The following is a 24,596-nucleotide window of genomic DNA, read 5'->3' on the forward strand; positions in this document are numbered from 1 at the left end:
ATTCCCTAATCCTTAGTCCTCAAAAAAAAAAAAAAAAAAAAAGACTAAATTAGAATACATGAGTGCTGCACTCAATATGTCAGCAAATTTGGAAAACTAAGCAATGGCCACAGGATTGCAAAAGGTCAGTTTTCATTACAATTCCACAGAAGGGCAATGCCAAAGAATGATCAAACTATAGTACAGTTGCACTCATTTCACATGCAAAAGCAAGGTAATGCTCAAAATCCTTCAAGACAGACTTCAGCAGTACGTGAACTAAGAACGTACAGATTTATAAGCTGGATTTAGAAAAGGCAGAGAAACCAGAGATCATTGCCAACATTTGTTGAATCATGGAGAAAGCATGGGAATTCCAGACAAAAACTACTTCTGCTTCATTGACTATGCTAAACCTTTGACTGTGTGGATCACAGCAAACTGTGGAAAATTCTTTAAAAGATGGGAACACCAGACCACCTTACCTGTCTCCTGAGAAACCTGTATGCAGGTCAAGCAGCAACAGTTAGAACTGGACATGAAACAACAGACTGGTTCAAAATTGGGAAAACAGTATTTCAAGGCTGTATATCATCACCTTGCTTATTTAACTTCTATGCAGAGTACATCATCGAAAATGCTGGGCTAGATGAATTACAAGCTGGAATCAAGATTTCTGGGAGAAATATCAACAACCTCAGATATGCAGATGATACCACTCTAATGGCAGAAAGTGAAGAGGAACTAAAGAGCCTCTTGATGAGGGTGAAAGAGGAGAGTGAAAAAGCTGACTTAAAACGCAACATTCAGAAAACTAAGATCATGGCATCTGGTCCCATCACTTCATGGCAGATAGAAGGGGTTCAAGTGGGAGCAATGACAGATTTTATTTTCTTGGGCCCCAAAATCACTGCAGATGGTGACTGCTGCGGTGAAATTAAAAGAGCTTGCTCCTTGGAAGGAAAGCTATGACAAACCTAGACAGTGTATTTAAAAGCAGAGACATCACTTTGCCAACAAAGATTTTTATACTCAAATCTATGGTTTTCCCAGTAGTCACGTACAGATGTGAGAGTTGGACCATAAAGAAGGCTGAGCACCAAAGAATTGATGCATTTGAACAGTGGTGCTGGAAAAGACTCTTGAGAGTCCCTTGGACTGCAAGAAGATTAAACCAGCCAATCCTAAAAGAAGTCAACCTTGAATATTCACTGGAAGGACTGATGCTAAAGCTAAAGTTTCAATACTTTGGACACCTGATGTGAAGAGCCCTGGAAAAGACCCTGATGCTGGGAAATATTGAAAACAAAAGAAGGTGGCAGCAGAGGATGAGATAGTTGCATGGCATCACTGACTCAATGGACGTGAGTTTGAGCAAATTCTGGGAGATTGTGAAGTCAGGGAAGCCTGACTTGCAGTTCAGAGTTGCCAAGAGTCGGACACATCTTAGTGACTGACCAACAACAAACAGGACAACAATGTTGACCTTTTCTGACCTCAGTCAACAAAAGCTTGGATTCTGTCTGCAGCCAAGCCCCTTCATGACTGTGCTTGTACCGTTAGCTTAAAACTTCAGTTTTGCTGTTCCAGGAGACACTGCTTTGGGAAAGACCCCTGGTGTTCTTCTTACTCATCACTTGTAATAAATTTTCCTTCTCCCAATCTGTAGCTTGGTTGTGTCCTTCAGCTTAATACCCAACAAGAGGCAAACCTAGTTTTTGGATAACAAATCGTCTGGAAATCTGATTTTCTTTGTAAATAAAACACCTGGGTTTGTTCACTATTCTTATTTGATCCCCTCTGTAATTTTACAAAACTATTAGTAATTCCACTTAATAGATGAAAAGGCTGCTGCTGCTGCTGCTGCTAAGTCGCTTCAGTCGTGTCTGACTCTGTGCGACCCCATAGATGGCAGCCCACCAGGCTCCACCAGCCCTGGGATTCTCCAGGCAGGAAGGAACACTGGAGTGGGTTGCCATTTCCTTCTCCAATGCGGGAAAGTGAAAAGTGAAAGTGAAGTCACTCAGTCATGTCTTCGTGACCCCACGGACTGAAGCCCACCAGGCTCCTCTGTCCTTGGGATTTTCCAGGCAAGAGTACTGGAGTGGGGTGCCATTGCCTTCTCCGAAAGGCTGAGGATCAGGATTAAGAAACAGTTTGAAGAAACACTGCTGGTAAATGCCTTAGTGGCATCAGATAAAACACCCACCATACCTTCAACAATGAACCCTATCAGGCATGTCACTCTGTCTGGAATCCATTATTCACTGAGCTATTTTCCTGAGAAGAAGACTGCTCACATGCATAATTTTGAAAGAGGCAACAAGTTCTGGCGTGGTCTTTCCCGTCAGAACTCCCTTCTTCTCTCACCCCTATTGGAACTAATGATGCCCCTTGTCTCCCAAGCATGAAGATCTTAAATTCTCCCACATCAGAAACCTATCTGACCAAAGCCTTCCTCCCTCAGGAACTGGGTGTTATGATCAATGAAAGCTGGTGGGAGAAGGTGGAACAAAATAAAACTTCCATGCCCTCCCAGAGAGTATATTACCCTCCTTCCTGGTAAGGACCCCTCAAATCCATCCAGCCTTCTCCAAAACCTCTCCATGAAGCTCATGTATTAAGAGGCTTTTGTGTACAAAGCAACTTGCTTATAAGAAATAACTCATTCTACCTTTAAAAAAAAATAGACCTGCAATTGCCGATCAACACTTTGATAAATGTGGGATAACTAGGATGAATACAGTTCCATCCAAAAGCAAAGAAACTTAGGTGTTTGTTAGTCATGCAGCCTGATTGTAGCTTATTGTACACTTCCCTTTAGACTCCTTAAAATAATAAAAAGAACTTTCAAGGGTGGCTGGGATTTCTTTCTAGAAGTAATTTTAGTCAAAGGAATAATTCTAACTGAGAATTTCAGACAGTGAAGAGACTTTATCACAGGCTCCAAACCTTTGCCCCAGAAACCACCACATACTGTGTTGTGGACCAGTTCTGCCCTGTATTTGTCACCAAACATTGTGGGGAAGACAGTGTAGATGAAGCTGTTAAGAGTTTAAAAAAAGAAAAAATTGTTCAGCTGTATCCTCTATTAAAGGAAAAGAGAGACAGCGGTAACAGGGGCCTACTACTTGTTATGGGGTTCTCAAGTGTTAGTGCTCATAAGAAACACCTGGGGAGTTTGTTTTTATTGTTACTATTATATTTAATTTTTTGGCTGTGCTGCGCAGCATGTGGGGTTCCAGTTCCTCAACTAGGGATTGAACCAGTGCCCCTTGCACTGGAAGCTCAGAGTCTCAATCACTGGACCGCCAGAGAAGTTCCCTGAGAAGTTTGTTATACAATTATATTTCCAGCTGCAATTCCCAGAAATGCCAATTCTCCAGTCTGAGTTGGAGCCTGGGATTTTGCAGGTTCATCGAGTACCTCAGGTGATTCTGATGAAGATTTTTCCCTTAATTTTGTTTTAAAAAATTCTCAAGCCTTAGGAAGATTCCAAGAATAGTACAATGAACACCAGTATACTCTACACCAAGATCAAGGGTCAGCAAACTCTTTCAGTAAAGAAACACAGTTCAGACATACCTCAGAGACACTTCCAATCTGGTTCCAGATCATTGTGATAAAACAATATCACCATTAAGCAAGTCACACAAATTTTTTTACTAGTGGATATAAAAGTTTACACTATACTGTAGCATATTAAGTGGGCAACAGCCCATGTCTAAAACTATGTTCATTTATTAATTTAAAAACTTTATTGCTAAAAAAATGCTAATCAACCTCTGAGCCTTCAGTGAGAAGGCTTTAATCCTTTTCCAGTGGTAACAACAAAGATCACTGATCACAGATCATAACAAATATAATTTGTTAGAAAAAGTTAGAAATGTTGCAAGAATTACCAAAATGTGAAACCCAAGTGAGTAAATGCTACAGAAAAATGGTACCAATCGACTTGCCCCACGCAGTACTGCCACACACCTTCAATTAACAACCCATATGTAGGAAATGCAATAAAGTGAAGCACAATAAAACAAAGCATGCCTGTAAATATTTTCAGCTTTGCAGGCCATGGTCTTCAGGCAACTACTCAAACATGCCATTGCCAAGTGCAAGCTATAGTCAATATGTAACAAAATGAGCATGACTGTCCTCCAATAAAACTTTATTAATGGATATCAAAATATAAATTATACATAATTTCACATCATAAAATATCACTCTTTTGACTTTTTCTAACGTTTTATATTTGAAGATATGAAACCATTCTTAGCTCAAAATTAGCACAAAACCAGTCAAGGGGACAGGTTTGTTCGACAGGTTAGTTTTCCAATTCTTGACTTACCAATTTTGATGAAAAAAATCTAAGCTTTTCTGAGGACGAATCTTAAATCTGTTATTACTTTCATAACCAGACTAATTACAATGTTCATCTTAGAAAAAAAATTTTAAATGAATCTATGAAGTTGTTTTCAGACCCACTATTTGTTGGATTTTCAGATATTGCTATGGCTGATATTTTTGGATGCCCTGTGGGGCACAGTTCCTCATTCAGAAATCTTCATAGTTCAATCAGTCATTCTTTAATTTTATCATAAAAGCAAAGTGTTGTGTGCCCTTCCCTACAACACCTAGGCCTAACTAGCATCCTGTTTTTCAGCTTCTCTCTCTTATCGAAGATAAATGTGAGTAAAACTTTCAGTCTTACAAATGATGCCAAGAGTCCAGCAAGAAATAAACAGCATTTTGTTATTTGTGAGCAAGGGGCTGGTGATGCCTTTTCTTAACTTTTTTCCCTCCCTTTTGTTGAAAATGAGCTCCAGTCCAGAGTGTGCATTCATATTTCTAAAAGTCTGGATTATTACTAAGTTAAGACTAACTATAAATATACCAAACTGTTACCCAATTACTCCCATTCATGGTATTCACTTCTAGGGGAATTTCTCAGGTTATTAAACTTGATTTCACAAGTATCTGAAAGCCAAACAAGAATTCTGGAGGGTAAACTCCAACCACGCATCATGAAATCAACAAACACTGTCACAGTGGAATTTAAGCACTTACCTACTACAACCAACTTAAAAAAAAAAAAAAAAAAAAAAAAAACACATACTTAAATTAAGTGCATACCTGCTTACTGAAATGCCTTTCAACTGGGCTTATCCAAACATTACTTCATCCCTTAAGGATTGAAAACTTAAGTTATCTGAAGCATTCAAGCCTCTATCCATCACTGCATTGCCTACCCCTCCTCCAAACCAAATATTCCATCTAATGGTACAAGGATATGTTCTCTTCTGATGGAGCTGGAGAACAAAGGAGTCATAAACCTTCTCCCCACTCGCAGGTCTAAACATCAGTTTAGTGGCTGCTTTGGAGTCCTATTCTGTAAGACCATGAGCCTGCCTTTCATCTTCTCACATGCACTCTCTTCCAGCCTCTGAAGATAATATACAACATGCTGATTCAGGTGGAGAGGGAGAAATCTCACAGGAAAGACTTAAAACCCAAGTCTGTCGATATATGAGAAGGCCCTGTGTTTCTCATCAGCTGGCCAATTCGTGGACGGCCACATTTCTGGAACTCAACCAACTGCCTCACCTGATGGAAAATGCTTATAAACTTATAAATCACCTTTGAACACATTTTCCCAGTAGAAATAAAACAGACTGCAAGCTCCCAATAGCCTGAAATGTGTATATCAGCTTTGATAACCAATTTAACAATTTGAAACAACTAAGAACTAAAAACCTATCTGGAAAAAAAAAAAAAAAACCTATCTGAAAGTTCAGACAATAGCAAAATGTTTTGTTTAGGGCTGGGAGTTCCATAAGCAATATAGGAATCACAAATAAAAATAGATAATTATAATTTTGTTTTTATCACACAAAAAATTATAGACTGAGGTTAAACAGTGGGCCTATTATATTAGTACAGTGATACCTAACCCTGGCTACATGTTATTAGCATCACCCAGAGAGCTTTTAAAAAATTCCAATGGCCAGGCTGCACCCCACACCAATTAAATGTGAAGCAGCAGCTGGAGTGGAGGGAACAGACCAGGCCATCACAGGTTTTAAAGCTCCCAAGCTTTCTCCAATGTGCAGTCAAAGCTAAGAACCTCTGCACCAGCCTTCTGCAGTTACTTAGTCTTACAAAATCTACCTAGTGGATGAAAATTTCCTCGTTATTTCTGCCCATAGCTTCTTTGCAGACGGGATATGGAATGAAAAAAAAAAATTGACTGCTTGCTAGATAGATAGTCACACACATACATGAAAAAATACATGCACACATATTTTTATTTTATTTAAATTGGGCCCTGACCATTAGCATATAAATCAGAGAAACTGAGTGCTTTAGAACTTATATATCCTCTTCAAATCTTTAAAGAGCCAAACTCTAAAAATCACACATATAAGATATTTGTCATAAAAACACACACACACACAAACTTTAATCACCTTGAGGAACCATGATCCAATAACATATTTAATAGGTAAGATTTCATTCATCAATATACAAAAAAACACCCCAAAACCTAAACTTTGATTAAGACACGTACTCTTTTAACTAGAGTACTTACAGTTAGAAAGGTTTATCGGTAGCACTTTGAGGTAGCATATTTTGAAAAGTAATGGAAATAAAGTCACAGAGCTGCTCTGCAGTTTCTTTTGGACACAAAAGGACAGGCTGTTAGCTGTTGCTCTTGATAGAGAAGAGTGAATTTGTCTGTACTCATTGCCAAAGTCAGCCTGACCATATCCCTTGCTGTGGCCATCCCCACGTTACACTTCATACATTGTGGGTTTAGGAAAAGATAAAAGCATTTCAACACCTCTTTCCTCTTGGTGTAGTGACATCCTGGCTGTGGCATCAATCTCCTTTAGCCACATGCAGTCCTCACTGGCAGGAGATGTACACACCCAGTAAGAAGAAAAATAGGGCATTACAGTACCTTTTTTTCAGTGGGCTCTAACGATTTACTTAAGAGTGATGGACTCCTCTAAGGCTAAAAAGAGGTTTGTTTCTGAATATTCTCTCCTTGATTCTGGCCCTTAAAAGGTTCTCCTGTTTTTCCTCTCCCTGAGTACAATATTTCGGGGTATCATTAAGTTTTTTGCAATTGTCCTGCCAGGTTGGTGAGCAGAGAAGCTTTTTTAAAAAAATCCACACAAAAAACAAATCTAAAAAACGGGTGCAGGAGTAACTCCAAGAACAGACTTCCTCTGTGCAAGCTGAAATGACACAAGTTAATAGTTCAGGAAAATGGCCTGCTCCTTTTTTTAAAAAATGTAAATATTTAGCTCAGCTCTTGCATTTTAAATACAAATATACAGTCAAACAGGCTAAGGATTAAAGCTGCAAAAATGGTCCCACCAACATCAGACCAAGGTGCGGGTCCAATTTTTGCCCAATGGTCACAGATTAAAGGGATGTCGAACCCATAAAAGCCCTTTTTTTTCCCCCAATAATACTTGCTGTTTGAAAGTTGAATCCTTAGAAGGAATCAATATACAAATGAATAAAAATAGCACATGTCCAAGCAAAAAAGGGCATGAGCTGGGCCTGAGTTGCCACTTAAAACTCCATCATTCAGTATCATACAAAATCCTCAAAGGCTGCCTGGAATCAGGGCCCAAGGCATTCCTGGACATGCCAGCCACCCAGGTCAACTGCTGACGCAAAGTCAACGACACAAGTGAACATCAGACTTCAAGTATCCAAGGTGCTACAAGAGCTGGTCCTCTCAAGGACTGACTCTCCTCAGGCTGACTCTCAGAAGCTCCCCTTCCCTCACAACATCCCATTTTGTACAAAAGGTAAAGCACTGTTTACGGTCACTACAAAACACAGGAGTGGGACGTGAGGGATAAGAGAACTGATCTCTGAAATATACCAGCCTAACAAATACAAATAAATTCTTTACCACTTTGTACAACTAGAAGGTGCATAAGCTGGTATTCAAGCAATCTCTTTAAACTCTTACTTTTCTCCCCTTTCTGCCTCAAACAGGAAAATGCTTCCGTTGGGTTAACAGTGTCATTTTAAAATGCCATAAATTAAATAAGTTAGTTCACATTTTATCCCCCAGCACTTAAGTTACAGTTAAGTCTCTAATGTGCCTTTGAAGTTTGCTTCAACAGCTCCAGGTCTCTTCGGCGGATAGTGTCAGCTCTGTGACAACCATATTCGTCCAGCTGCAAAGGTATGAATTGTTCAAGCAGCCCGAGGCCCTGTCTAGCAGGGCTGGTATACAGCTTAGTCCATGATGGTTTAAAGTTTCCATTGAATCCCAAAAATATGGTACTTCCTAAAAAAAAAAAAAAAAAAGTTCAATTTGTATCTCTACTAGTTTCAGGCAAGATAATGTGAAAGGTGAGGTGGAGGTGAGCGAAACAAAAACAACAAAAAAACTATACTTCCTTACGTCAGAGAATGAACTCTTAGCACCCACCTCCTGCCCCAAATAACAAACTACATCCCAACACACTTCCTCTAACACTGTCTCCTGATTTAGAAATTATCTTCATAATACCCACCCCAGCCTAACAAGCTCATGAAAGCAGGCTGGTAGCTACACTCTACCATAAAAATGCATATGTTGCTGCTCTCCTAAAAACTTTATGGAAAAATACAGATACAAACCTTTGTTATAAAGATTGGCTGGCTTGGCTAATCCCAGAGGTACTAATGAATCCGAAATATTCAACTGCTTTATCTGTCCCCTTGTGCTCAACAGGACAACTGACCTGTAAAAAAGTTAGAAAATCAGAGTAAGTTTCAATAATTCAACATGTATTTACTGAGTACCTTTCTGAAGTAAATACCAGATAAAAGCAGAACTCAAAAACAAAAAGCATTCCACGTGCCTTTTCATCCTTGCTGTTACAAGGGTCTACTTCAATTCCACACCTGGAACTTAATGTTTCTATTACAAGGAGGTCTCTAAATATAGGGAAAACTAGTGAGAGTCGGACTGTGAAGAAAGCTGAGTGCCGAAGAATTGATGCTTTTGAACTGTGGTGTTGGAGAAGACTCTTGAGAGTCCCTTGGACTGCAAGGAGATCCAACCAGTCCATCCTAAAGGAAATCAGTCCTGGGTGTTCATTGGAAGGACTGATGCTGAGGCTGAAACTCCAATACTTTGGCCACCTCATGCGAAGAGTTGACTCATTGGAAAAGACTCTGATGCTGGGAGGGATTGGGGGCAGGAGGAGAAGGGGATGACAGAGGATGAGATGGCTAGATGGCATCACCGACTCGATACACATAAGTTTGTGTGAACTCTGGGTGTTGGTGATGGACAGGGAGGCCTGGCGTGCTGCGATTCATGGGGTTGCAAAGAGTCAGACACAACTGAGCGACTGAACTGAACTGAACTGAACTGAAAGTCATATACATCAGTTGACCTAGTGGATGTCTTGGGACACAGCTCCTTCATGGAGCAAACTATTTTAACAGAAGAGGTTCGTTTTGTTTGTTTCATACGTTCTATACATCTACTTATGTTCTACTATCTATTTACCAAGTAAATGGATAAACGCCAATCCTTAAAAAAAAAAGAAAGAAAATATTTCCCATGGCTTGGTTTAAAGTGCTACTTTTATTATGAGTATATCACCACATACAATCATATCTGTTTGTGGATTTTCTCTTCTGATCTCTCTCTCCTTTGCCACTACTACACATAATTACTATGGCTTTATGGTTTGGGCTTCCCTGGTGGCTCAGATGGTAAAGAATCCACCTGCAATGTGGGAGACCTGGGTTTGATCCCTGGGTTGGGAAGATCCCCTGGAGAAGGGAACAGCTACCCCCTCCAGTATTCTGGCCTGGAGAATTCCATGGACTGTATAGTCCATGGGGTCACAAAGAGTTGGACATGACTGAGAGACTTTCACTTTATGGTTTGTTTTAATATCTGATAAAATAAGCCCCTTGTATTATTGTAATTAGTTTTAAAAAGTTTTATGACTCCCTTATTTATTTTTCCAGATGAACTTCATCATCAACTGTCAAATACAATAGAAAAGTAACCTACTGGTACACTAACGGAAATGTATTAGATTTAAATTTTAATTTAGATAGAGTAACATGACTATGCCAAAGCCTTTGACTGTGTGGATCACAATCAACTGTGGAAAATTCGGAGAGAGATGGGAATACCAGACCACCTGACCTGCCTCTTGAGAAATCTGTATGCAGAATAGGAAGCAACAGTTAGAACTGGACATGGAATAACAGACTGGTTCAAAATAGGAAAAGGAGTACATCAAGGCTGTATATTGTCACCCTGCTTATTTAACTTATATGCAGAGTACATTATGAGAAACAAGGGGCTAGAAGAAGCACAGGCTGGAATCAAGATTGCCGGGAGAAATATCAATAACCTCAAATATGCAGATGACACCACCCTTATGGTAGAAAGTGAAGAGGAACTAAAAAGCCTTTTGATGAAAGTGAAAGAGGAGAGTGAAAAAGTTGGCTTAAAGCTCAACATTCAGAAAACGAAGATCATGGCATCTGGTCCTATCACTTCATGGGAAATAGATGGGCAAACAGTGGAAACAGTGTCAGACTTTATTTTTTGGGCTCCAAAATCACTGCAGATGGTGATTCAGTTCAGTTCAGTTCAGTTCAGTTGCTCAGTCGTGTCCGACTCTTTGGGACCCCATGAATCACAGCAAGCCAGGCCTCCCTGTCTATCACCAACTCCCGGAGTTTACCCAGACTTGCGTCCATCGAGTCAGAGATGCCAGCCAGCCATCTCATCCTCGATCGTCCCCTTCTTCTCCTGCCCCCAATCCCTCCCAGCATCAGAGTCTTTTCCCAATGAGCAGCCATGAAATTAAAACACTTACTCCTTGGAAGGAAAGTTATGACCAACCTTGATAGCGTATTAAAAAGCAGAGACATTACTTTGCCAACAAAGGTCTGTCTAGTCAAGGCTATGGTTTTTCCAGTGGTCATGTATGGATGTGAGAGTCGGACTGTGAAGAAAGCTGGGTGCTGAAGAATTGATGCTTTTGAACTGTGGTGTTGGAAAAGACTGTTGAGAGTCCCTTGGACTGCAAGGAGATCCAACCAGTCCATTCTGAAGGAGATTGGTCCTGGGTGTTCTTTGGAAGGAATGATGCTAAAACTGAAACTCCAGTACTTTGGCCACCTCATGTGACGAGCTGACTCATTGGAAAAGACCCTGATGCTGGGAGGGATTGGGGGTAGGAGGAGAAGGGGATGACAGGATGAGATGGCTGGATAGCATCACCAACTTGATGGACGTTGAGTTTGAGTGAAATCTGGGAGTTGGTGATGGACAGGGAGGCCTGGGGTGCTGCAATTCATGGGGTCGCAAAGAGCCGGACATGACTAAGGGACTGAACTGAACTGACAACTTTACAGAATTAACTTTTCCATCCAGAAGCAGGGAGAGCCTTTCCTTTTACTCTTATCATATCTCCTTTAATAAAGCATTTCTTTTCTTAATATATTGGGTGCCTTGCATGACTACTGTGTTGCTCTAAACATCTGTGGTGAGCTTTATGTTCCAGATTGTTTTAGGTGAAGTGACTGACTGTGTTTATTTTCCAACATTAGGAAAAAAATCTTTAGATACATAAAGAAAATTGAGGCCTTGCAAAGTAAATACCTAGAAATGTATTAAACCAGAAGACAGAGCTATTATGCACACAAAGAATGTTATACTCAAAGACTATCATGACTTTACGGACTTGTTGAGATCTGGTTCTTTAAAGTTTAAGGAGCGTAAGTGACCAGATCAGTTGATGATGATTCAAAAGCTACATAGGACTTTGCTCCCTGGGAAGCCTATGTTCCTCCCTTTGGGGCTTCATTAAATGAAAGCCTGTGTGTAAAATCAATGCCCACAGGAAAGCAAAGGGGGCAGGAAGGGGACTGAATTTATCTTCTTGCCTCCAGTCAGGGTCTGCCCAACACAAATACAGCATGGTGCACCTTTGTTCAGATAATAACAAAGAAAAATGAATCATGCTAGGGCTCTTAAAAAAGAGATCACACACTCATCCACTTAAAAAATCAATTTAGTCCTTTCCAGTCAATTCCAAGTGACCCAGGTGGCAACTTCCTACACCAGAGTCATAGCACAATGCTGTCCAAGGGTTCATCAGCAGGATACACTGTTACAAAGGAAAAACTCAATAAAATTGTTTTAAAATGATAATGAGCCTTCTGAGAGAGTTGGGTACAATGTAGATCAGCTTAATACTAAGAAGTGGGATAGGAACGATCCAAAATGTTGAGCTTTTCTCCTTCCAAGAACCTTCCCATCATTTGCAAACTCTTCTAACATCCAAGTCCTCACTTATCAATGATAAGCAACTTAGATCACACAGGCATCAACCTGAAACTGGAAAAGGAATGAGTGTCCATCCTTCAAGAATCCTAAATACCCAGAGTAAAAAAGATAAGTAGAGAAGCCAAAACTCAGAGTTAGCCAGGTGTCATCTTTAAGGTACTTTATCCTTTATAGAGGGCAAGCTTCACCTACCTTGGAGGGATGCCTGTTTTTAAGTATTCTTCCATGCGACTGACATCAGTGAAAGAGAAAACCTTTTTTTCTGTCAACCGGAAGGGAACACTGCAGGCATCCACAATCAGGAGGAGGACGCCCACACTTCGGAAGGGAAAGTCGGTGCCGTTGATCTGAGAATACAAGATCGTCCTCTGCTGTCATTACCATTTGAGTATCTTTCCAGCCCCTTTCCCTCTGTCTTCTAAACCCATGAATCAAAAACAATAATCCCAAGATTCAAACTGCATGTTCCATCACTCTTCCTCTGCCAACATTTGAAACTGAGTCCGTGTTTTCACAGGCTTTTACCTTGACTGGTCTTTACTGATTGCTCTAAGCAAGGCATGGCAGCCTACACTCAGCTGAGCAGGGTGACTCTGCAGGTTCAGGGGTTTCATTCCTACATACATACTCTCACACTGGGGTCAGTTTCCAACTCAGTGATCAGGTAACGGCCTCTATACTGAAGCTCAGATGTTGTCACATCGTTCAGGAAAAAAACATTGTATAAACTGTATACAATAGGTATCTAGTCACATAGGTAGGTAAGTAGAGAGAGAGACTTCCTTAACCCACATAAACTCCTGCCCCGTCAGAGCTTAGGTTTGAAACATCAGAGGAGGCAGACAGTTTCATCTGCTTTGTTCCATATATAGGTCTCCCTTAAAATCAAAATGGAAAACAGGAAATTTTACCAGAATTTAAGCCACGAGTAGTGATATCTTGTTCAAACAATTACTGTGAACTGAAAGTTCCGGTCGTTCTCTTTAAATTAATGGCTCGAGACATTTTCAAGAAAAAGGAATTCCAGATATACCCAAATCTCATAAATTCCTCAACCAAAAAAGGAAAAAAAATCTTGACTGAAAAAATGATTTACCACTAAGCCATAGGCACTGTTTCTCTTTAAAACGTGTAAAATTATAAACTATCTTAAAAGTTAACAAATGAGAGATGCTCTCTTCATTATACCTGTCCTCACTTGGAGAAGTTATACTTAAATTTTATTTCTAATCACTAATGATCTCACAGGAATTCAAAATGGCTTTTTGCCTGTATTTAAACTGCTCTAGTCCAGAGAATAATTCTAGAAGTGCTTAATATATAGTGCCATTCTATATTTAGAAAGATTGAAAGTGACTCATTTTTTTAAACCTGAATACTTAGAACTGAGACACATTTGATTAAAAAAAAAAAAATCATGATCTTTAACACACTCAAACTGCCCCCTTGAAAACCTGCTGTTTAAAAGAAACACAGAATTTTCCATAAAAACTAAAGTAAGGCCACATCCAGCAAAGACTTTTCAGGTAATACACGTGGAAAGTGTTGGAGGTAAACATGACAAAACACAGTCCTCTGTGACCTCTTTACGGTCCCAGGCACGCAGTGACTCCAGCAATGGAGTCAAACAATGTCTGCAGACCCCAAGGAATACCCTACCTGAGATTGTCTGGGCAATACAGTATCTTGTTTAATTACCTAGTAAGCTACTGGAGCAGAGACTCAGCACCCAGTTGCATCTCTTTGCAACTGACATCCACCAGATTCCACACAAGGAAGCTGGGATGGGTTCTTCACACTGCTGACTTTACTGAGATGTTGAGCTAACAAACTTCCTACATCATGAATATACTACAAAATGAAGACATGCTAACATAAAGCAATAGGTATATATACGTGAGAAACCTTGGAGTTATATTTAAGTAGGGGTCTTTCTTTCTTTTCCTTCCTTCCCTCCTTTCTTTCTAATTGCGGTAAGAACACTAACATGAAATCCATCCTCTTAAATATTTTAAGTGGACAATATATTATTACTGATTACAGGGAAAATGCTGTAAAGCAGATTTGAGAGTTTATGTATTTTATTCAACTGAAACTTTACGCCTGATGATTAATAACTCTGCATTTCACCCTCCTCATCTTAAGTAGGGGTATTTTTAATTCAAAATTATTTAAAAGTTCTTAATTCAGAGTTAAGTTCTGGCAGTGGATAATGGTGACGGCCACAAATAAAAGAGATTGAGAGAGGAAGAAAAAAAAAAGATTTAAGTTTCTTCACATATATGTGAATTTGTAAATGTGTTGTCCACCACTTTAAAAATTTAAAAAAAAAAAAAAAAAAAAAAAAAACAGCTCCCAAAGAGACCACATGAGACTGAGCCCAGGCCCTGGCTGGGTATCAGTTGGCTAGGTACCTCCTACCCAAAGAGCCCTTTATATAGATGCACTCTGGTCAACTCAGTTTTGGACAGGCCACATGCCTACAGCGGGCTTCCCTGATAGCTAAGTTGGTAAAGAATCCGCCTAAAATGAAGGAGACCCCGATTCCTGGGTTGCAAAGATCTGCTGGAGAAGGGATAGGCTTCCTTGGTGGCTCAGCTGGTAAAGAATCCGCTTGCAATGCAGGAGACCTGGGTTTGATCCCTGGGTTCGGAAGATCCCCTGGAAAAGGGAAAGGCTACCCACTCCAGCATTCTGGCCTGGAGAATTCCATGGACTGTATAGTCCGTGGGGTTACAAAGAGTCGGACACGACTGACTTTCACTTTCACTCCTAGAGCTGATTAACCTTGCTGGCAAACTTGGCTTTTAGGCCAAATTCCAATACTGACACTCAGGCTAACACTTATACTTTCATTAACCTACTTAAAGACAACTAACACTTTGCATTGTCACCTTCCTCATCTGAAAAACTGGGAGCCAAGCAATCTCAAAATAAGAGGCTGAAGAGATTTTAAAACCTTCACCTTCCATATTTTAAACAAATAACTGGGGAGCTTCTTTAAAGTTTCAAAAACTGAGGTTAAAAACAATTTCCTACATATTAATTACCAATGACAATTTTTTAAACCAAAAATACCTTTTCTTCTATAGAAAAGGAATCTGGGTCACCTGAATAATTTTAACATTTGCCTAAAAGTAATCAATAAACTGAGAAAAAAATTTTAATAAATTTCATTTATTTAAAAATACATATGTTTAGGATTATTTATACCTCTGTTGTATAGCTCACTACCAACAATAAAAATGTGATTAGAAACAAGTGAATGTTGTCAGAGATAATTTATGTTACCAGGATAGAATGAAAAAGTGAGAAGCTGAGGCAGTGCACACAGCAGATGGTACTCACAGAAATAACAGACACATCTCCACGCTGAGTCTCTGCTTGACTGGGTGACCGGAATTGCACAGGGAGGTAGCTTGTATGAGGATCACTTGTAAACACCGCCTACATGGGGAAGAAGTTCCATATCTATGTTAACCTTCCAAAAAGATCCTTCAAAATAAACTCAACTATATCAAAGCCAGTGAATGGTTTTTTGGGGTTTTTTCTCTGAACTTTCTGTACATATTTCATGACCTGGAATTTTATTTTTTGATACAAGCTTTAATAGGAGAATGGTATGTTCCTCATTTTCTAGAGCAATCCCAGTTTCAAGTCATTGCAATCTTGTTAATAAGATCAGCTCTCTAAATGACTATATAAATATGCTTTTATCTAAATCTTTGTAAACATTTCATGCAAAAATGTCACAAATCTTTTTGAAGGCTCTTTTCAGACCAGTTATCCTCAACTGTGATTCAGTCACTCCAGGATTGAGGAAAGAAGTATAGATGACAAGGATTACTCTGTTTAAAAACTTTTAGGGGCCTTGTACATCACCAATTTTGTTTAAATTCCTCTACCTGACCTGCAAAATGTTCCACAAACAGAGCCACTGTTCTATTTCCCATATTCTATCCACATTCAACATGTAGGGGATTTCCCTCAGTTTACCACTCTTCTGCCACTTGCCTTTTCAGATGCTGTTCCTTCCCCCAGAACGCCCTTCCATTTTCCCTTCTACTTCAAACCACTTCCAACCTCCAAATCCCACCATCTACCTCCTCCCTAAAGGCTATCTTCTCAATCAAAAGCACTCAACTCTTCACACAATTTAACACTTGAAAGGATATGTACCGAGGAATTCCCTGGTAGTCTAGTGGTTAGGACTTAGCACTTTTACTACCTCGGACTGAGTTCAATTCCTGGTCAGGGAACTAAGATCCAACAAGCCATGTGGTACGGTCAAAAAAATAAAAAAAAAATATATATATATACGTATGTATGTATGTATATTCTTATAAATCAATGCCAACAAGAACAAATAATCATAGCAAGAGCAGATAATCATGATGTTAAGTATCCAGAAGCTGAACATTTGTTTGAAGTCTCAGGTCTGAAGTCAAAAATTCTTGTGAATTTTCCTACTTATCAGATGATTAAATTATCTTTACAAATTCTAGCATTTCTTAAGTATAAATTATTTGAAGTCTTCTCAGTAATGAAGGACTTTCTTAACAAATTCAACTTGAGAATTAGGCTGGAAAATTTACTTCTCCACAAAGATTATCTGACAATTTCACTTTAACAGTCAAGACATTACACAGGACAGGCAAGGATTCATATAAGCTTATTTCTGTACCTGGTTTATTTTCTGGTCTGTTGGTTAGTTTAGTTGAACCGGAGTATAGAGGTGGCTCAAGGGTATAAGAGACCAAGACTGTGATAGTGAGTTGTCATCAGAAAAATAATCATCATATATCACAACAGGAAGCATAAATCCCCCTTCCTTTCCCTGTTCTTACTGCCACCAATGGACAGAAACAAGACAAATTAGAAATAAGAAATAAAAAGAAATATGTAGAGGTTTTCTCCCTCTTATTACAGTATGCACTTCTGTGGCAGTAAGAACTTTTTTTTAAAACTCCTCCAGGCCCATGAAACTAAAATGCGAATGTTTATCAGAATCACCTGCAGGGTCTGTTAAAGCAAAGACCATAAGCCCCACTCCTTAAGTTTCTGACTGGGTAGAACTGGGTGGGGCCCAAGAGTTCGAATTTTCCCGAGTTCCCAGGTGACGCTGATGCTGCTGGTCTGGGGACCACAAGTTGAGAACCATTCCTCTTGACCCATATTTGTTTATATATAGGTTAAATATTAATTAGGGCAATATTGATTCTGTACTTCTTTTTCTTCTGGAATCAATGTGACTTCCTATGGGGTTTTCCATGCCTGATTTTAGCTCATACTTTGGATATACATTTCACTTCCAGCCAAAGTCAGTTTGTACTTTTAATTATAGGTAAACATAATAGCATATGCTTCAAATTAATGGTTTTTCATCTTAATGGAAACAATATTCATGAGTGCCTTTTCTAAAGATAAATTCCTCACTGCCAAGAAAACAGATATTTCCACGTCACTGACATGTACACATAATAGTGATATTGTAATGGAATCACAGCTGAGAAAAAAACGGTGACAACCAATAAATCCACAGTGACCCAGGGCAAACTGATGTGTAAATACATTTTGACTGATTTTATTATAAATTTGGACTGGTTTGCTTCTTATGATCATTAAATTCTAGAGTGGGCCAAAATTCAGGAGAAATCTTTCAATATTTATAAACTGGCAGCAAACATGATCAAAAAATTTACAAACAAATGCTGGGGGTGTGGAGAAAAGGGAATCCTCTTGCATTGTTGTGCTGTGCTTAGCCACTCAGCTGTGTCCGACTCTCTGCAACCCCATGGACTGTAGGCCGCCAGGCTTCTCTGTCCATGGGGATTTCCCAGGCAAGAATTCTGGAGAGGATTACCATGCCCTTCTCCAGGGGATCTTCCCAATCCAGGGATCGAACCAAGGTCTCCCACATTGCAGGCAGATGCTTCAACATCTGAGCCACAAAGGAAGGCCTGGTGCCTGCACTGCTGGTGAGAATGTAAACTGATACAGCCACTGCGGAGAAGAGTGTGCAGGCTCCTTAAAAACTAGAAATAAAACCACCACATGACCCAACAATTCCACTACTGGGCATATACCCTGAGGAAACCATAACTGAAAAAGACACATGTACCACAATGTTCATTGCAGCACTATTTACTGTAACTAGGACATGGAAGCAACCTAGATGTCCATCGACATGAATGGATAAAGAAGCTGTGGTACATATATACAATGGAATTTTAGTCATAAAAAGGAATGCATTTGAGTCAGTTCTAATGAAGTAGATGAACCTACAGCCTATTATACAGAATGAAGTCAGAAAGAGAAAAACAAATGTTGTATATTAACGCATATATGTGGAATCTGGAAAGATGGTATTGATGAATCCATCTGCAGAGCAACAACGGAGATGTAGACACAGAAAACAGATTTGTGGACACTGGGGGAAGGAGGACAAATAGACAGTAGGATGGCAACATAAATTACCATATGTAAAATAGATAGCCAGTGGGAATTTGCTATATGATGTAGGTAGCTCAAATCAGGTGCTCTGTGACAACCCAGGGGGTGAGATGGGGTGAAAGGTGGGAGGAAGGTTCAGGAGGAAGGGGACATGTATATACCTATGGCTGATTCACACTGATATATGGCAGAAACCAACACAATATTGTAAAACAATTACTCTCCAATTAAAAATAAATTTAAAAAATAAAATAAATGGGCAGCACAGATGTTTCGGGGGGGGAAAAATGTGCTGACTACACAGAACCTTTTGACTTTTTCTCTTGAACTAAAGCCCACTTTTACTCCTTGTTTTACCTGACGGGTTCCACAGCCTTGACAGAGTCCTTTGAGCATGGATGGCATCGACTTGAGGGCTGATGGCTTTCTGTAATACTGGGGATACGCTTTGGCCATGCAGTTACTGATGTCTTTTGAGTCTGTTGCTGCCTGGATCTTGACTCTTTCGCATCCCTGAGATGAACAGTAACTGTGACCATCCCTGTGGCTTTTGGCTTTAAGATACAGAAACAGCAACCTGCACAGAACAGACCAGTCCAAAGGGTATTAGATTTTGACTTTCAAAAACTTACAAAAGTTCCTCAAATTAACTCATGGCCAGTGGGGATATTCCTCCAATAATTTTTTCTCAAAAGAAAAATAACTTATAAAACTAATAAAGTTGTTTCTCTTTCCTTTCTGTCCTCATAGGGTTCTAAGTCAAACACAATACCACTTTAGAAAATATCATGAAAATCTGATTCCATCATTATGGACAGTATCAAAGTAAATTTCTGGTTTGAATAACCTCAATAGGTAATTTGGGAAGATGGAATTTGGCTTGGCTCAAAAATTCCTTGGAAAACTTAATACTTATGTTGAGTTTAGAATTTGGTAAATTAGGGTGGTTTATTCTTTCTTTCTTTTTCTTTTAGTTCATACATTATTTTGTTTTAAGGCACAAAACTGGAATAATAAAAACAGCAACTTTGAGACTTGTTTGTTTAAGGCTAAGATATGGTCTCAAATCAATTCCTGTGATGTATACTAAGAGCAGATGGGCCTGGAGTCCTTCTGTCTACACTTTGGCCAAAATCAAGTGAAATGATCAGTCCCACCCAGTCTGAATTCTCCTCCAAAATGAATGGAAAAGCAACTTCTAGGCAGCAGCCCAATGTCTTGTCAGCAAACCTAGGCCTTCTAAACCAAAAGAAGTCAAGACTCTAAAAATGACTTGATCAACTGTGATTGATTACTGGAGTTCACAAGTTCACATTTTAAAATGAAGTCAACAAACAATACAAAGTTGAGACTATGAGGTGAAAATCAGCCACTGTTCCAACATCTAGTAATTTTAACATATACATAAGGAATGACAGGGATCTAATTAGGCATGTGCCTTTTGGTATATAATTAAAATCATCAAAATGAACAGAATTAAAAAATTTGAACCTCTAAGGCTGAAAGGTTCTAGAAATACCCAGATGAAGCAATATTTCCTTATCATTGTACATATTAATCATTAATTTGTGATCACCAGAATGTCCTTACAAATTTGGGCCGTACATTTATTTTTGCAGAAAATCAACTGGGAATGTGGCTGTTCTGTCATCTATGGAATAAAAGTCCAACTAGGTTTTAAAAGGTTTTAAAAGTCCAAATAGGTTTTAAAATTAGAAGTTAAACATAAGAGAAAGTGATACGAAAGGATTTAAGCTAATCATGCGGGCTGCTGCACCAGCCCTGGGGGGCAAATGAGTTGCTTCTTACCCAAAGGTTAACAAGGCAATTGAGTGAACTCCAACCTCATTTCCCCACAGTCAGTCCGGCCACCCTTCTCTTAAATCCAAAATTTTCTTTCCCCAAACATGCCATGCCATGTTTTTCATGCCTCCATGCATTTATCCATACTGTTCTTGGAACACTTACTCATCTCCTACTCACTCCTCAAGAGTTAGCCCCAGTGTCACCCTCGTGGGTTGTCACTGACCACCCAAGGCTGAACTTGCGGATTATCTCAAAAGGCACACTATAGGACTTACAGCATTTAAACCTTTCACCCTCCAATTACTTGCTTTACATGCCCATATCCTTCAGTGGACAGTGAGTTTGCAGAAGAAATGCATCTTATTTACATGAGTATCTTTATAGTATCTAGACAATGGTGTGGAGTAGAAATGTCAGCTTAAGGAATGGATATTGGAGGAGCATGCTACTTTCTGGAAGAGTACAGGAGATCAAGCCTACCATAACCCAAAGGCTGAGAGACTGTAACTGGATAAAAGCAGACAAAGCCAACAGGACCCCAGGTGAACAGGATTAGAATTAAAAAGTGGAAAGATGCAGCCTAGAGAAAGTTGAAAGCAAATATGCCATGGTTACACAGTGGTTTTTTGTTTTTTTTTAACCCAAGGTCAACTTGAGAGATAGTCTTAAAGGAAGAGAAAAATGAGCTTTTGCTAAAATATGAACTATATCATATGGAAATAATCATCTTCAGAGTTGTTATGGAAAACATTATTTTAATTTTCAACTGGGCCTACTGGTTCTTTATTGACAAGAATAATTTCTCTCTCTAAATTGCCTTAATAGGTATACGGCAAACATCTCACTCGATTCCTATTGCCAACTGTAATTATGAGTCATTCTAGTTCTCCTTAAACCTCTAATGGTGATGAGCAGAGAATTACCCACATCAGCTGCTTTTCTAACTAGCCATCACATCACAGCCTATTCTTAGTTACACTGAAGAACTAGTAATTTCACCATTAAAGAAAAGCAAAAATTTTCGTTCACTGGTTGCCCTGAATTACCCCGTGCTGGAGTCAAAATAGAATTTCCTCTCAGACTGCTTCTTCTGCAGTTCCTCCAGCGAATGCACAGGCTCATACTCTTCCATTTTGGATAACGAGCCATTATGCCGCTGTAAAAAGCCAAAGGTAACCTGAAAACTTGTGTTTGATGGATAGCAGAGACCAACTCGAATCCAGTCATTCCTATAAAGGAGAGACAAAAAAAACACAAGTCCACATTTGAGCCAATATCTTCTGAGTATTACAGCATATGTCAATTTTAGCCATGATATTCTCCTTCCTAAATTTCTACTGTGTATGGAGCCACTAACAATGAAAGTCCTGAACCCTAACACACATAAGTTATCCACCTTTCCATGTTACCCAGATTTCTCTCATCATGTATTTACAATGATATGGCTTAGAAAAATCTTGTTTGCAACAAGATTTCAGAGAATGTGAATAGACGTTGGATAAAACGTACTCAGATACTGTAAGCAGATAATAAAATTAAATGAGATGGCTGGGAATGGGTACACTAAGATGGAATAAACACTAATAGCCTGATTGTAGAAATGTACACTGCCAAGAGTTTCCCAAAGGATTTTTTTATTCATAAATATATTTGCATCTTTTATAATAACCCCAGGAAAAATTCCTAGTGGCAAAACTGCCAGTTGCTGTTATTGTTGTTCAGTCACTAAGTTGTATCCGTAACCCACCAGGCTCCTCTGTCCGTGGGATTTTGCAGGCAAGAATACTGGAGTGGGTTGCCATTTCCTTCTCCAGAGGATCTTCCCAACCCAGGGATCAAACCCACATTTCCTGCTCAGCAGGCAGATTCTTTCCCACTGAGCCGCCAGGGAAGCCCTAGAATTGCTAGAGATAAAGGTATATGCATTTTTAAAGTCTTTGATAATATTACCAAATTGCAATAGTGTTCTTTCTTACCTAATGTTCTTGGATATAAAATTAATACTCTTCAAAAAACCATTAAAAATATTTCTCCTTTTTTTATCATTTGCTTTTTTCTGATGTTCTTTAAATTGTGGTAAAATACAAAATTTGCCATGTTTGACATTTTTAACTTTACAGTTTAGTGGCATTACGTACATTCACAAGGTTGTACAACCATCACCACTATTCATTTCCAGAACTTTTTAATCATTCTAAAGAATTTTAACACAATATGTAATGAGGGTTTAAAACTGTTCACACAAATTTCATTCAGTAATCCCACTAAAGAATTAGAAGCACAGACTAAAAATAAATAAGAAAAATGTTCTATCTGGTATTATTTGTAATAGCAAAAGGGGAGGAGGGACAGGAGAAAAACAGTCTAAATGTTCATGGGGGAATGGAATAGTTAAATACATTTTGGTATAAGATATACTCAGAGAACCTTTGAGGGTGGAAAGAGACGAGAACCCTATACACATTTATAATGCCTTACTTTGATTAGAAGAATTATAGGCTTTTGCAGTTTTCTTTATGTTTTTCTGCATTTTCTTAGTTTGTGCAATAAGTATAGATTTATAACTTTTAAACTGTTATTTTCAAAAGTGCCACAAAATCCATGATCTCTCTATAATTATCTTAAACATGAGAAAAAAAACTTACATCTCCTCCTGCCTCTGCCCATGATATAATTTTTACAAACTTTTAGATGATTAAACAAGGAAACTCTGACTGAATTTCAAGCCCATACAGAGTTTTGAAACTTCTGGCTCAGCCCTTTTTTCACTTTAAAATGTTTTTTACTTGCTCAGTATTTATTCAAAAAATTATGTTTGGTATGTACAGAACCATTTACCTTTTGACTGTAATATCTCACCCTCAGGTTCACAACCTGCCAGCTATAACTTTTTGGACTGCTGATCACTCTTTGGCATGTCTCCGCCACCCTCTCTGACAATCATTTGTTCTTTCATTGACTTCTAGGTAGCTCACAGATGGGAGTCATATGATCAGACTGGCTTTTAAAAAGAACTACACCCTGGCCACAATGTGGGCCAAGGATTGGAAGTGGGGGGAGGCGGGGAGACCGAGTAGGAGGCTGCTGCAGGGATCTAGGTGAGATGATAATGACTTAGTCACAAGCAGTGAGGGTGGCAAGAGTGAAGGGATTTGAACAATATTAAGGAGACAGGACCAACCGGGCTTGGCCACTAATAGGATGGAGAAATGAGAGAATAGAAAGAGCCAAAGATGAGTCCTGAGTTTGTTTTCTTTTTTTGACTTGGTTGACTCAGTAAGTGAAGGTGCAGTTCTTTGGCAGCAAAAAGTGTTACAGGAAAACAGTAATAGTTCAGTTTAGAGCATATGCCAGAGACCTAACATCTCAGAATAAGAGCATCTACCATATGTTCAGCCATTCTTAAAAGTGGCCTCAGTTCAGTTCAGTCGCTCAGCCGTGTCCGACTTTGCGACCCCATGAACCGCAGCACGCCAGGCCTCCCTGTTCATCACCATCTCCTGGAGTTCACTCAGACTTATGTCCATCAAGTCCATGATGCCATCCAGCCATCTCATCCTCTGTCGTCCCCTTCTCCTCCTGCCCCCAATCCCTCCCAGCATGAGTCTTTTCCAATGAGTCAGCTCTTCGCATGAGGTGGCCAAAGTACTGGAGTTTCAGCTTTAGCATCATTCCTTCCAAAGAAATCCCAGGGTTGATCTCCTTCAGAATGGACTGGTTGGATCTCCTTGCAGTCCAAGGGACTCTCAAGAGTCTTCTCCAACACCACAGTTCAAAAGCATCAATTCTTCGGCACTCAGCCTTCTTCACAGTCCAACTCTCACATCCATACATGACCACTGGAAAAACCATAGCCTTGACTAGACGGACCTTAGTCGGCAAAGTAATGTCTCTGCTTTTGAATATGCTATCTAGGTTGTTCATAACTTTTCTTCCAAGGAGTAAGTGTCTTTTAATTTCATGGCTGCAGTCACCATCTGCAGTGATTTTGGAGCCCAAAAAAATAAAGTCTGACACA

General features: G+C 39.3%; 1 protein-coding gene across 1 annotated transcript in view; it reads right to left on the bottom strand.

Annotated features, from left to right (window-relative positions):
* The window catches only part of TMEM2 (transmembrane protein 2), an 81,610-nt gene continuing 61,143 nt past the window's right edge, over positions 4,130-24,596 (bottom strand). Inside the window, exons 19-24 of the mRNA XM_005683745.3 lie at positions 21,625-21,807; positions 19,130-19,349; positions 15,668-15,766; positions 12,512-12,666; positions 8,629-8,732; positions 4,130-8,293 (exon numbers count right to left, since the gene is read on the bottom strand). Coding sequence (XP_005683802.1) covers positions 8,097-8,293; positions 8,629-8,732; positions 12,512-12,666; positions 15,668-15,766; positions 19,130-19,349; positions 21,625-21,807 — 958 coding nt within the window. The 3' untranslated portion in view covers positions 4,130-8,096. The remainder of the gene's footprint in view (positions 8,294-8,628; positions 8,733-12,511; positions 12,667-15,667; positions 15,767-19,129; positions 19,350-21,624; positions 21,808-24,596) is intronic.

Source organism: Capra hircus, chromosome 8, assembly GCF_001704415.2.
Source record: "Capra hircus breed San Clemente chromosome 8, ASM170441v1, whole genome shotgun sequence".
NCBI lineage: Eukaryota > Metazoa > Chordata > Mammalia > Artiodactyla > Bovidae > Capra > Capra hircus.